Raw genomic sequence first — 15,196 nt, 5'->3', positions numbered from 1 at the left:
AATAAATGTCACACTTTAAAAATGTTAATCGATTTTTGAGAGAGGGAGAAAGAATGCGAGTGGGGGACAGAGGTTCTGAAGCCGGCTCTGTGCTGAGAGCAGCAAGCCCGATTCGGGGCTCAAACTCACAAACCGTGAGATCATGACCTGAGCCAAAGTCTGATGCTTAACTGACTGAGCCACCCACGCACCCCTAAATGTTACATTTTTATGCAGTCAGTTGTGTCCATTTTTTCTTTATTACTTTTGGATCATATGCCATATGCAGGTAGGTCTTGCATACTCAAAGATAGGAAAATATATTTCTATGTATGCTTCTTAGCACCATAACATTTTTTTAACATTTAAGAATTTAACACAACTATACTTTATTCTTGCAGATAACATGAGTGAGGAATCTGTCACACAATCATGAAGTAAATGTTCCAGGTAGGTTTCCTTTTACCCAGTGGTTGAGATCCATTGCTTTGACTTAATGTCATTTCCTGAGCAACTGAAAGATAATTTTCATATTTGTGCCTAAATTAAAAAAAATAGAAAGCAAGCATAATTCAAAAATTTTTGCTCTCTCTAGCCTAAAGAAGCGCAAAACTGGACACTTTGGGAATCCATCATCGGATTTATTTTTGGTTTTTTTTCCTTTTTGTGTTCTCTGTGGCTGGCTCTCTCGGTGCTTGTGTGTGTGTGCATTCACCAATGCACCGTTCCTCTCCGTGACTCGAGAACTTCTTTCCTCGTCCTGAATCCTTGCTCACTTTTCCTTTTCTCTTTAACCATCTGTGGTGTTAGCCACCGTCAATGTTCTGAATGATTCGCTCTGGTTGTTTGATCGTATTCCGCAGACTCTACGCATTTTTGTTTGTTTGGGAACAAGTTTTTATTTACCTAACTGCATTTCAATAGAGTTGTAAAATGTCTGCTAAACATAAGCTCTGGGGATTTCAAGTCTTACAGCTGAGATTCAGCTTATATTTCTTTCTAATCACAAAGAATTTTAGAGTGTAAAAAACTCCTTTTGAGAAAGAGAAAAAATCCATCGTCATAATTCTTTCACATGCATGCGTGTTCCAACACTTTTAATCATGGGCTACATGTTTGTATGATGCTGGTCACTTAGGAACATTTACCTACATTTCTATGTGGTCTTGTTAGAGGCCATGTAGCAGAATGGATAGAATGGTTAAATTTCAAGCCTTGTGAACCAAAGGGGGATCCCGAGTGATTTACATAGGCTCCTCCTTCCTTTTCTCTTTGAGGGGGAGAGTAAAACTCACCCAAGTTTTCTGTGAGAATTCAAATGTGATAAGACGAACGGCACCCATAATAGACACACCTGCTTTGGTAAAGAAGCACATCAGCAGGGTTGGGTTGACGTGTGTGTGTGTGTGTGTGTGTGTGTGTGTGTGTGTTCTTGCTGCCGTAAAAGAAGCAAAAAGGAGAGCCACGTGGTTCAGCCTCAGAGGGTGGATTCCACTGCTCTCAGTTCCTTTTGCAGGAAGAGCTCAGAATCACAACAGGGAAAATAACCCCAAAGATGAACCTCGCATGTAAAATTGTAGCTGGCTTCCTTCTGCTTTTCATCCTTTCCACCCAAGGTAAGGTGGTGGGGTCTCCACCGGTGCCCTTGGGGGGAGCATAAGAGTTGAAGAGGTCACAGCCCAACTTTCCCTGGCAAGATCTCGGTAACAGTCATGCTTTTTTTTTTTTATAGGCGCAGCTCCTGACAATGATGGTATCTTCTGGGGCACTCTGGGTCAGGACATCAACCTGGACATTCCTGGTTTTCAAACGAACGATAGTATGGATGACATCCAATGGGAAAAAGGCCAAAAGAGGGTGGCGCGGTTCCAGACTGGCAACAAGCCCAAGAGTCAAGATGAAAGATACCAAGTATCGGCGAACGGAACTCTGAAGATTAAACAGCTGACGATGGAGGACAGTGAAACCTACAAGGTAGTTATGTATAATAAGCAGGGAAAGAATGCATTGGAAAAAACATTTCAACTGAAGATTCAGGGTAAGTCGTTCCCTAAATTCCTCCATCTCACTACGGGTGCTGTCTAGGAAGCTGGGGAAAAGCATTTATGGAACGGCCCTGGCCTGACCTTGGCCTTGGGAGAGCCCTAAAGAAAATCTAATGCGTCTCTCCCACCTCAGCAAGGGCTCCAATCTGTGGAAGCAGTGAAGGATCCTCAACTAGGTTTGCCTAAAACACTCTCTTCAGAGGTTAGGGGGTGCAGAGCTGAGTGTAGAGCCCACATAAAGGCGGTGTCAATCCGGAGTAGGAGAACGGACAGGAAGAAGAAAAACGTGGTCGTTCCAGGTGGTTCATGAAGGTGCAAGCCGGGTGCCGGGCAGGTGACTGGAGAGCAATGATGCAATGATTCTCCCATGTGGAGAGGTGTTGTGAGCCAGGATGCCCTGAAGCAGTAGTTCTGTGGCAGAAATGGGCTGCCAGTGAGGAATTTAGAGATAAACAGCCCTTGTTTCGGATCTGCTCAACATCAGGGCGATCAGAAGTCGAAGTTAACTTCTGCTGCTCTCCGTGGAAGACACAACAGCTGTGGCTGGGAGGACAGGTGTGCAGATGAAGGACTGGCCAGGGAGCCACTGCTATAATCCAAGCGAGGTTGGTGACCCGAATCTCAGGCTGCCTGTCAGAGTGGCCTGAGGTGCCAGGCAAAGTTACCAGTGCCTAGGTCCCAGCCGGACCGGTCAAATCCGAACTCCCCAGCATGGGCCCAGCCTCAGCGGTGTTTGAGCACCCCGGTCGACTCGTGGGCAGCCAAAGCAGGACCACTGGCCTCAATGAAGGGTGCTTGTAAACTGAGGAAGCCGAGGACTTGGGAGAAAGGATGGGAAAGATGACTTGGGTGCAGCAGATAAGGAAGAGAAAGTGAAATTGAATGACACTGAAGTTGAAAGTCCACGGGGGTACTCGGCTGGTGGAGGGGGGTCAATAAGAGGAAGAGAAGCTTGGAGAGAAAGACAGGAACTCTAGCAGGAGCACGAGCCAGACTTTCAGGGTGCAAATAAACCACTATTTCTGTGCCTTGCACAGGAAATGTCACCAGAGGCAGGGCCCCTTCCCACTCCCTGGGGTCACCCTCCAGCCTGTGCCCAGCCTCCACTCTAGCAATCCCAGATGCGCCCACTCCTTGACAACTTTCCATAGCTTAGGTCTGCAACCCTGAATGGAGAGACTGTTCCAAAAATGGGGTGGGACTAAGAATGGAGCCAGAAGGGGCCTCTGCCTGTGGGCTCTGGGAACACAGCTCTCGTGACTCCTGTCCACAGGGGCTCAAGTGTCCTCTCCTGAACACGAGCCTTACACTTGGGTCTCATCCAGTAATGCAGTGATAATGGCTTACCAGCTCGGCGCCAGCTGCCCTGCTCCGTGATCTTATTTAAGGTTCCCAACAATGCAGAGAGCATCCTCTTATCATCCAGAGGGGAACAGAAGCAACTGGTCCAAAGTCTCACAGTTGGACAGGAGCAGAGTCAGGGTGTGTGCCCAGGATGGTGACATTGCCCCCCTCCCCAAAATGGCTTTATTGAGAGAATTTTCATACCAGAAACTTACCCTTTCAAAGTGTACATTTCAATGGCTTTTGGTATATTCACAGAGTTAGGCCCCCAGCACACGAGTGATTATAGAACATTTGCATTACCCAAAAATAAACCCCAGTCTCCTTGGCCAAAAGACAGAGATCTTTCCATAACAGGACAGGTGCCTGCTGTGTGTGTGTGTGTGTGTGTGTGTGTGTGTGTGTGTGTGTCAATGTCAGGTGGCATCTTAATTCATTGTGTGGCCTGGTCCCCATTCCTTGCCACACGGCTTTGGGCAAATTCTCTGTCTGCTCTGAGATTAATTTGTGTTATAATAATTCCATGGGCTATTCAATGAGATAACTGAGTAAAGGTGCCTGGCAGCACCCAATGGGACCCAATACCCATTTGCTCTGTGCTAATGTCCTACTCCACCGCTGTTTCTTCATGCTTCTGTATGTTTCTGTCTCCTTAATGAGGATGCTGATATCCCGGGCTGAAGAGGCATCAGAAGCTCTCTTAAAGGGGAGCTTAAGGGAGAATGAATAAATTCTAGCAACCTCGATCTAGGGAGTTCTCTTCTATGTGATATGCCCCCACTTGACCTAGCCATGCCTCTTTCAGGAAGCTACTATACAGAGAGGACATTTACTAAGATATGGCTTCAAGAGCCTGCCCATCACTGTGTGGTTTATACTAGTGAAATACTGGAAAAGGTTGCAAAGTCCCTTACATTACAAACTTACTCATTACGTTAGGAATAACTCATTTAGGGGCACCTGGGTGGCTCAGTCAGTTAAATGGCCGACTTCGGCTCAGGTCATCATCTCACAGTTCGTGTGTGTTGGGCTCTGTGCTGACAGCTCAGAGCCTGGAGCCTGCTTCAGATTCTGTGTCTCCCTCTCTCTCTGCCCCCCCGCCTCATGCTCTGTTTCTCTCTGTCTCAATTAAAAAAAAGAATAACTCATTTAAAAAGATGGAGGAGATGAATATCTCCCAATGTTCATAAAGGAAAGAACTTCATAACAGATCATCGGTAAGGGGGAAAAAGGCAGACTACAAAATGATCCAGTTTTAGTTTTTAAAGTATTATGTATATGTGTACTATATATAGAAAACATCTGATAAAGATATACATTGAAAAATTAATAACTATTGACTCTGGGTTGTAGAATTACATGGGATTTTTTAAGCTTGAAACATGTTGCTGTATCTGATCAATTTTTACAATGATTGGATGTTACTGTTAGAAATAGGGGGGAGAAAGGATTCTTTCCATTTTGTAAAGGCAAGCAAGCACCTTGACTTGACCCCTAGACTCAGCACTACCCCTTCCTTGTAGACCCTCCATCCTATTCATTCTGGATCCCAAAGAGTCTTGGGATGGAAAGAAAAGTTAATTTCTGCAAGCCTATCTACTAGAGCAGAAATGAAATCCGATGGGAAAATGTCCAGAGAAGATACCTTGTCTGGAGGCGAGGGAGGGAGGGAGTCATTGAAAAAGAAGCCATTCTGGCTACATACTGAATGGAGAGAAATTGAGCGAGAAAGGTGGTAAGTCTGGGAAAAGGGAGTTAGGGTGAGAACTAGAACAGAAGAGAAGAAAAAGACAGAGGTCAGACAGCTAAGAAGTAGTAGAGTTAGGATTTGGACCAGCCCTGTATGAAACCAAGGGCTTTTTCTTTCATGACACACTTTTGGAATATTATAATGTCAGAAAAAGGGAAGCAAGGAGTTAATGATTATGAATGTAACAGCAATCATCAATAATGTCAGTGCCTAACCATTTGCCTGGGGCTTGGTCACATCTTGTCCGTGTTATGGCAAGCAAGGCATGCCTTTCTTATTCATCTCTTACAGATGAGGTCCAGTGAGGCGCAGTGAGGGGCTGAGTCACTTTCCCAGAGTGGGGAGGAGCCGGTGCCCACTCACCCCAGAACTTGAGCCACACACCCAGCCCTCTCTTCCCAGGACCTGGTGGATGGATGACTTTAGGGTTTGTGTGTGGCCAAGGTCCCAGGCCACACATGTAATGATGCCTCCAGGGTAGGGCTCCTGGCTGCTTTGAAGCATTGCCCCCCTCAAGCTTTGGGGACAGGACATGCTAGCTGTCTTACTCAGTCTCCTGAACTCGGGCTTAGAAGAGTGAGCACCTCCCTTTATCTGTTATTTATGAGTGGGTGCCCTTAGATCACCATTTAACCTCTCAGGGCCTCGGGGGTGTCCCCTATAAAATCAGCCTCTTCTCTTTGTTAGGATTAAGTGATATCATGTATGTAAAAACATTTTTAGGTATAAAATAGCACATGAACATTTGACATGATACATTTTTTGGCTCATAAAATGTATCTATGAACTTCATCAAAAATTGTTCTGAGTGTGCTGTATAAAAAAAACATAAAAATGATTTTCAAAAATAGCTAGTGGTCTTGGAAATTGTTCCCTGGCCCCAGACTAACTCCATTCCCCCCCTCTATAAATAAGTATGTGAATTAAAATCAGAAAATTGACTAGTCTGAATTGGATCTTTTTTTTTTCCAGAGAAGGTCTCAAAACCTGAGATCAACTGGAATTGTACCACCAAAATGCTGTCCTGTGAGGTATCGAATGGAACCGACCTTGAATTGCAACTGTATTTCAATGAGACCAGAGCCAAAACGGTTCATTTGAAGAACATCACACTCAAGTTGCCGACCAAATGGAAGACATTAATGACGTGCACGGCAGAGAACAAAGTCAGCAAGGAAAGCGCTGTGAAGACCAACAGTTGCTCAGGTGTGTGGCGAGCACTGGTCAGACATCCCAAGCTCATCTGGCAAACAGAGTCGGCCAGGTCTGGGGCAGAGACTCACTGCAGGGCACGGGTGACTGGGCTGGGAGGCCGCCCTTGGAAAATACACCTCTTCCTCCTGGAAACCTTCAAGGGAAGCCTTGGAGGACAGAGGGGCGTTATGTTCTGTGCTTTCCCATCTTGGGGCACCTTCTGCGGAGTGTAATTCAACCCAATGGAGGCAATGGAAAAGATCCTCTTCTGGGAGAAAGGATTGCCCCATCAAAGAGATAGAAGGAGCTGTCACGGTTTATCTAATGCAAGTCCCCATTTCCCAGAGAGGTAAACTGACTTGCCCTAGGTTCCTCAGCTAGTCAGTGACCAGGACTGTGACTCCCAGGGTAGTGATGAAGGTAGCAAAAAAGATTACTTTTTAGAAGAGGGATGGGCAGTACCTTCTACCAGGAGCAAAGGTAAAAGGGCTGGAGAAACCCAGAAGTAGGGGCACTCAGGGCCAGGACAGTGGACCCAGTGAGGCGATGCTCCTCCCACCACAGAGCTGACAACCCTGTTTGGTGCCAGCACCAAGAAGTCCTGAAACCCTAAGAGTTTAAACCCTCCCCCCCGCGTCCCTGCTGACATGACCCCCGGAAGTAATTCTTGAGAGGCAGCCTGCAGTAGTGGGAGCTCTGGGAACCAGGGGCCTGGGCTTCTAGTTTGGGTCTGTCCAAATTTAGCAGGATGACCTTGTCACAGCTCTTCCCCCATCTCTGGGCTCCTGGTCCACAAAAAGAATGAGTGCCATGAGCTCCGAGAGTCTTTCCTTCTGGTGCCCTGCACTCACCTTTCCCGTGCTGTCTGGCTAAGCCCCCTGAAGGGACCCTGAGCACACACACAAAAATAGTTAACCAGCCAGACACCCTGAGTTTCTCCAGGGACTATGACTGGTTAGCTACCTCAGAAAGTAGCCCTGAGCCGGTGCAAAGCCAGAAGTGAGGCTTTTTTACAGACACTTTCAATCAGTTATCTGTGGCTGCATAACAGATGACTTTTGTTAGTGACTTCCAACAACAGGTCCTGTGTCCCAGTGTTGGTGAGTCATGAGTCTGGGAGTGACTTTCCTGGGGGGATTCTGGCTTAGTCTTCATGAGGGCTGCACTCAAGACACTGAAAGGGACCGCAGTTGTGTTGATCAGGTCCAGGCCCTATCAGGAGGGGAGGGTCCACGTCTGGGTTCACATGGACCATTGAGCTGCCTCACAATATGGCTGCTAGCAGCCCTGTGCACCAGCTAAGACCCAGGAAGTGCCCAGGACCAAAGCCACAGGCTATTTGTAACTTCACCTCAGGAGAAATACCCCATCGCTTCTGCTGCATTCTGTTCTCTAGGACCAACTTGGTAAGACCAGCCCACATGCACAGGAGGGGGCTGCACAGAGATGGGACTATAGGGAGGATGGTGGCTATCTTAGAGGATGCCCACCACATGCTTAGACCAGCATCACTTCACCCCTCACGTTGGCCCCCAGCTATGGCTCCGCACCCCCCACCCCACCATCATGAATGCTCCCTGAGTGAGGCTGTCCCTTCTTGACTTCACAGCCTCTTTTTCTCCTTTCAGGGGCCCTTAATTAGAGTTGCCAGACTTAGCAAATACAAAAGACAGCATGAGTATCTTCTAAGTATCTCCATGGGACATACTTATGCTAAAAGTTATCCATTGTTCATCCAAAATGCAAATGAACATGGGTTTCCTGTGTTTTATTGGGCAACCCCGTTCTCCATGTTTATTTTAACCAGATCCCAGCAGGATAGAAATGTGTGTGCATCGGGGATGGAGGGAGTCAGGAAGGGCCTCGGGAGAAGCCATGGCTCAAAGGTTGAACATTCATGTCCCTTCCTGTGTGGGGCAGAGCAGACATCAGTCCGGAGATGGGAGGTCCTTGAAAGAGATGGGAAAGATACCTGGGGGGGGAGGGGAGAGGGACAGGTGCTCTTGAAGACCCTTGAAGGGAGCACTGTCAAGCCAGAGAGGGGAAAGGACAAGACTAACCATTTGGCTCAGCAAAGGCGAGCATGTCCTCGAAACCAAAACACTGAGGGAGTGGCAGGCTTGGATGCAGAAGATGGACCCCTCTGGGAGCCTACAGGTGTATCTTCTCCAGGAGGGCATCCAGGAAGCGGTGTGCTTGGATTCGGAGATGGCAAGAATGTGGTTTTGAATGATGGAGCCATGGCTGCCTCTGAGACAAGCTGGAAGGTTCCCTGTGGAGAGGACCCCAGGTGCTCCAGAGGGCCATGCCTGCGTTTCTCTTCCAGTGCCCCCAGACAAGGGCTGTGGCGGCTCCACAGCCACGGGACTCAGCCCTCACTCCCTGACCTGTGTCCCCCCGTCAGACCCCGGGAGGGTCAGCTCAAGAGAGACTCCAGCATCCCTGGCTCCAGCCCGCAAAGCCTAAAGGACCCCAATGCCTTCTTGGTCCCATGGAACAGGAGCTTTTTCGAATGGAGGCACCTTCATCTGCAGGGAGAGGTTGTGTTCCCGGCAGGCGAAGAACGGGGCAGAGGGAGCTGAGGAAAGAATAACAAGTGACTGCAGCTGGAAATCTGTTCAGTTTGGTTCCCAGACCCCTGGCTTACTCCCCTGGACCCAACCCGGGCTTCCCATGTGACAGGGTCTGCCTAGGGATGTTGGGCTGGAAAAGGGTTTCCCCAGGAGGCTGGCTGAGCTCCAGTTTGTTCTCCAGACACACCAGTCCCCGGACACCCGGCCACAGCTGCCGCCTTTCTAACTGCTGCTGACTCACAAAGGGCAGCCGGCCCGCATCTCTCCCGGGAAATGGCTCCCAGAAACATCAGGGCACAGGGCTCTGCTGAGAACAAGACCTCCCCCCTGTGCGTTGTTTTACAGTTTACAAAGCACTTTCACATCCACTATCTGATTGACTCCAACAGCCACCCTGTGATGTAAGTTTCATGATCTTCCTTTTCTGAAGAACGGAACAGACTCAGAGTGGTGGAGTCACTCACCAAAGGTCACACAGCTCTTGCCTAGAAGAGCCTGGATTCAAACTCCTTTCTCGGAACATTGAGCTGTTGACAACCTCGTTGCATTACAGCAATGGAAGGTCTGTGAGCTGAAGATCAAGTCCACGGCTGCTGCTAACTCCCTGTGTGTGTGAGGTTCTCTCATGGGCCAGGGAAAATCTGGGAGGGGGTGCTGGCCAGCAGGCTAGACAACTGAAAGATTTACAACTGAGTCTTTGGAAAATTCCTGGTCAAGAGGGTGAGAGGAAAAAAAAAATGGCGTAGGAGGGTGGCCAGAGATGAAAGTGGATAAATAGTGCAGAACATGGACACAAGGGGCTGCTTAAAGGAACTGCTCAGGAACAGATGCTGTGTGGCCTCAGGCAACTTACCCTCCCTCTCTGGGCCTGACTCTGAAACTAGAAAATGATGCTAGATTGTCTCTCAACTCCTCCTCAAAGCTAAACTTTTGTCACATGCTCCTTGATCAGGAGCAGTGGCCCATGTCCCAGCACATGAAGAATTTGGCATTTGGAGACCAGAGCAACTGTCCCCCCAGGAGCCGTCTGGTGTGGGGGGGGCGAGGGCTTATCCTGGACCCTGCACCCTTTCAGAGTCTGACACAACTGCTTCCGTGAGCTCGACTTTTCTGAGGTTGAAATGTCCCATCAGGCTCTTTTTTCTGCGTCACGAGGGATGTGGGAGTCCTTGGCCAGGGTGGTGAGGCGGCCGCTCTGCCCAGGACCCCTCCCCTCCATCCATGTGTGTTCCTCTTGCAGAGAAGCATCTAGACATCTATTTCATCATTGGCATTTGTGGAGGAGGCACCATCTTTGTCATCTTTATGGCTCTGCTCATCTTCTACATCAACAAGAGGAAACAACAGAACCGTAGGAGGAATGGTGAGCTCCTCCCTGCCCCCCGCCCCACTTCTGTCCCACTTCAGCCCTCCCCCCCCAGCCAGGGCAAAATCCCCATGGCGACAACTCATGGGGAATAACACTTTGAGTCTGGAAAGGAAATAATGGGGATGGGGCTGTTTGAGAACGTCAGGGTTATAACCAGCGGTTACAGTTTGTTCCATTGTGTGGTTAGCTTGATCTTTGAAAAACATGTTCTCGGTGGCAACAGCAGGAGAGCTTTGAGAAGCCGAATCCCAGCTGGCCTCCTGGAATCCACCGCTGAAGCTGCTCGGTGAAAGGCGATGTGGACTGATTTTGAATGAGCCACATATCTCTATGTGGGTAGAACAGTTAGCATCAAAACATCGTTTTGACGTGAACGAACATCTCTTCCTCTTTTGAGAGGGTTTGGCCCAAGATGTGTTGAGCACCAAGGTCCTAGGAACACAGGTAAACTTTCAGGGACCCACAAGGACACATGTGGTCTAAAACCAGGGGTTTATACTCCCCTTTCCAATTTGTTGTTCAGACGGCATATGCCGGTCCTGGGACTGTGTCTTCCTCAAGTCAGGCTCCTCCAACAACCCAACCAGGGTTGAGCTCATAAGTGGGGAGCTGGCTCAAGGAGCATACAGTACCGGCCACCCAAGGCAGTGAGTTCAGAAGACAGGGCATCGGGTGTCCCTGCAGGCTCTGGGGTGCAGGGTGGAGCCCCATGACGCAGGGAAGTCCAGCAAGGTCTGGCTGTGCAGCCAGGGCGAGCAGACCCATGGGTTCTGTGCAGTCTGCCATTCGCTGTGGGGCTGGGTCCGCTCACTCTGGGTGTCTCCCTAGAACGGGCCCAGGGAACCCACGCCGGCCACCTACAGCCCCTCACAAACCAGGACATGGGCTGAACCTACCCAAGCATTGGTGGCCTTGGGTCCCCTTTGGATTTCGCTTGCTTCCTTCAGACAACTTGCCTTGGGTCTCCTTCAGGCCCCGGCCCCTCAGCCCCACGTCCCACCACGCCCCTGCCCCGCCGTGTGGGGCCATGTTTCCACTACCATCTTTCCAGCACTCCCGGTCCCTGGGGAGCAGAATTGCTGACTGAGTCCCACAGGCACCCCGAGGCCCTTCACCTCCGTGCCCTGCTCAGGCGGTTCTCTGCCCAAGCTCCCCTGCATTTCTCCAGGGCCTGATGCTCAAAGATCACGTATTCTTCCATCATGTCCCATGCAAGCCACCTTGTGACAAGGTGATCCCTACTTTCACCAGGCCACAGTGATCAACATGACCATTAGTCGACATTGACATGCGGCTGCTTGTCCCAGGCCCTTATCCCTGTACTACAATGCTTTGTATTCACTGTCCTCTCCAACTTTCTCAATGATCTCATGAGATAGATACAGGTGAGGAAACTCTAGCTCAGTGAGGAAAAGTGATTTCCTCCAAATCCTATGGCCAACGGGCTGAGACCAGACTAGGCTGATATAAGCCAGGAGGCCATCAGATTAAGCAAAACTGAAGGAGACCATCGCCCTCACTTGGCTCTTGCTCAACCCTGAAATTGAGGGCTCCTCCAATTCTGTGCCCTGAATGTCTTCCTTACTTCCCCTTCGTCTGGGCCCTGGTGCATGCCCAGGAGGCTAGATGAGTGAGAAAGGGCACGGAGCTTGGAGTGATTACTGGAAGCACACATCGGGCAGTGGCTGCAGTGACAGGCGTGGCCACACCGGGCCCCACAGTCCTGCCCTGCCTGGCGGGCTGTCTGAGCCACAGCTCACTGGTCTGTGCCAGCCGGCCTGGGGTCTCGGCCCCTCGGCCACACCCCACTCTTCCTCCCGCACCTCTGCCTGCACCTCTCTGGGCTCTCAGCAGAGACAGACATTGTGATTTCCAGTTCTGGCTTGTGTCACTTGATTTCTGGCTTCCAGTTTGTATCTGAGCCATCAAGGGCACCCGAACCCAGACGACGGGGAATAAGTGTTTGAGGAACGAATGTACGGGAGGGAGGGTGAACAAACAGACTGGTAAACAAATGGGCAGCCCCAGCTTGCCTTAGGGAGGGGACAATGGGGGCCTCCCCACTGCTGGGAATTGGGGTCAGGGTCAAAGTCCTCTCCACAGCGTCCTGGCATCCTCATGGCTACCTTGAGCCACCAAAGGTGGCATAGGGGATGGGTTTTTCCCCTCCTGTGCCCTTGACCTTTTGTGCTTAGAGCGCTCTGGCCCCTCACATGCCGAAGCCACATTGTTAGACTGAGTCTCCACGTTCAAAGCCGCCTGCGGCCGGGTTTCCAGCCTCTAGGGAAGGCTGTTTGAAGGGCAGCCTCACCCGAAGTTACAGGGAGATGTTCAGAGGGGGCCTGTGATTCCCAAGCTGTGACCACTCCGCATTGACATGCAGGGCCATTCATTGACCCAGGACACCCTCTTCCTAGCTCCCGTGGGAGCCCTCCAAGGAGGGCTTTGGACAGAGACTGGAATGTCTCCCTCGTAGCACCAGGAGGCCAGTGGGGCCCCCTGGCCTCGACAAATGGAGCCTCCTCCCAGATTGTCCATGGGGTTAAGACAGCAAAGGAACAGCCACGTTCCTGGGAGCTGTGGCCCTGCCTTCAGGGATGGCAGTCACGCCTCATGGAAAATTCCAGAGGGATGATGGGGAGGGACATTCTTTCCCTTGCAGGCCTGAGAGGATGGGGCGTGCTTGTGAATTTCTGAGAAATTTGTAGACACGAATAAGTGTCTCAGGACTAAAAAGAGCCTTTGCTCGTGTTCCTTAGGATGAACCCCAGATGAAAGGTAGATCTAATAGGGAAGCCCATCCCAAGGCAGGCTGTTACTGACCTGTGCTCTGACCGCTAAGCCCCTATCCTAAGGGCTCTAACCCCAGAGGTCCCTCAGGGCATGGTCTCTAGGAACACCCAGAGGCAGGGGGCTGAGGTTGGAGTGCCCTCCCCACATCTTCGGGGATGCCAGGGACAAAGCCCTCTTCCCACCTCTTTGCCTCTGACTCTCACTCTGCCCTGCTGGCCGGCGCCTCTTTCTTGTCCTGGACATTTTATAGGGTAGAGGTGGCTTCTGCCTTCCCATCGCATCCCTCCAAACAGCTAGCCTGGCATCTTGCACGTAGGCGGTCCACTCAATAAATATTTACAACAGTTTTATCTTTACGCGAGACCTGTTGGTGGTTGTATCATTGCAGGGGAAGAGCTGGAGATAAGAACGTGCCGAGTGACCACCAAGGAAAGGGGCCCGAAGTCCTGCCAGGTTCCAGGATCGGCTCCCCAAAGTCCAGCCGCATCCGGGCCCCCTCCGCCGCCTAGCCATCGGCCCCAGGCCCCTGGACACCGGCTACCGCCTCCTGGCCACCGGGCCCAGCACAACCAGCAGAGGAAGGCCCCTCCTCCACCAGCAACACAGGCTTATCAGCAGAAAGGCCCGCCCCTCCCCAGGCCGCGAGTTCAACCCAAACCTCCCCGTGCGGCCACAGGAAGCTCATAACTCTGTCTCTGGCCATGGTTGTCCCCTCCCTCGCACGAAGAGAGAGAGAAGGCGTTCTTGCCCATCAAGGCACCGTGGAGTGTCTCCACTGCGAGGGTGAGCACCTGCGCTTCCCTCAAGGGTGCTCTGCGGTAGGATTGTCACCCCCGGGCTTGTGGGCCTCGGCCGTGTCTGCGTCTCCTAGCTCGCCTATGTGCTCTAACACCTGGAGCCTCAGGGCTCCTCAGAGATGCTTGTCACCCCGAGAAGGGCTGGCAATGCACGTCCAGCCTCGGGAGGATGGGCCACCGACCACCGAGTCCTCGCCTCCCCCTCAGATCACGTGCAGACATGAGATGTCCTGTGCACCGGGGCCTCGCTGCAAGCAACCTGCTGCCTCAAGACGCCCTTGGGTCTCTTCTGTCCCTGGTGGACACTTGCCCGCCATCTTGGAGGCAGAAGGGAAATAAAAGCTTTGATTTGACCTCAGTGTCTGCTCCTTGTAGAAAGATGCCCAGCATCCGGCTGCTGGATAAGAAAGAGGGTGACTGTGACGACAGGATCCATTTCTGTCACCCCAATTCACCTGGACCAACCAGAAGTGCTCCCCAGGTCTCAGCTGGAAAGCTGGCCCCATGGGCTATTTTTAGGCTTGTCTAATAGATGGAAACCTCTTTGTGCAAACTATAAGAAAGGGCATCCGCAAACATAATTGTTTGCGTCTCACTTCCTGGAGTGTTCAGACACGTTCACAATAATCTGTAGAGTCATCCCTGAAAAGAAGGAAATCCATGAACACTGGAGGTGAGCCTATCAAACACCACCAAAGGGCAGGCCGTGAGCCAACTCGGTGGAATCAAATACCGAGTGTCTGAAATGGCCATACGGGAAAGACCATACCCCGTCCCCAGCTAACACGCTAACTGCACTGGGGGAAGTGGGAGGGGAAAAAACCCAGTTGTCAGTTAAGGTTTAAAACAATAGGTGGTGAGAAGGCACCTGCTTTGAGATGCTGGTGCCATGTTTGCGGTCCCATCCGCCCTCCCTCTCCAGGCCTCTTAGACTTGCTACGCCTTGTCGAGATCTGGCAGGAAGCTCTGAGGTCTAAACCACAGAGTCTGTATAACCAGGGCTTCCTGTGAGAGCTTACCAAGGGTGGAACCGATCTTGCCTCTAACCCTCAGTGTCTGTGCGTTAACACCCAGAGTCCATCATTCAGGATGATGGTGAGTGGACCCCCACAGCCTCCTGAAATTCAGACCCGAAATCCAGCCAAGTCGCAGTTACCGTGGGATCTCCCTGGTGGGAGAGATGAAGGTCTGAGCACTGGCCCATTCTCCTTCCTCGCCACAGTCCCGAGAGATCCCATCAGCCCTCCTGCCCGCATGGCTCATTCCAGGTCCCTTCAGGAAGGCTTCCCTGGCCTTTGTAGCCACACAGGTTCGGCCTTTCTTCTGAAACCCTGTGACATTACATATGGCAC

The 15,196-nt window shown here is 51.0% G+C and overlaps 1 protein-coding gene across 1 annotated transcript; it reads left to right on the top strand.

Moving 5' to 3' along the window:
• The first annotated feature begins 1,317 nt into the window (after positions 1-1,317).
• Positions 1,318-14,197, top strand: CD2 (CD2 molecule). The gene is made up of 5 exons (XM_029948622.1): positions 1,318-1,595; positions 1,712-2,017; positions 6,091-6,324; positions 10,126-10,248; positions 13,436-14,197. Exons 1-5 carry the CDS (start codon positions 1,535-1,537, stop codon positions 13,732-13,734), a joined length of 1,023 nt encoding a protein of 340 aa, XP_029804482.1. The 5' UTR covers positions 1,318-1,534; the 3' UTR covers positions 13,735-14,197.
• Positions 14,198-15,196: the final 999 nt, after the last annotated feature.

This window comes from Suricata suricatta, chromosome 8 (assembly GCF_006229205.1).
Source record: "Suricata suricatta isolate VVHF042 chromosome 8, meerkat_22Aug2017_6uvM2_HiC, whole genome shotgun sequence".
In the NCBI taxonomy this organism is placed as follows: Eukaryota; Metazoa; Chordata; class Mammalia; order Carnivora; family Herpestidae; genus Suricata; species Suricata suricatta.
This window is presented reverse-complemented; position numbering and strand designations above follow the sequence as displayed.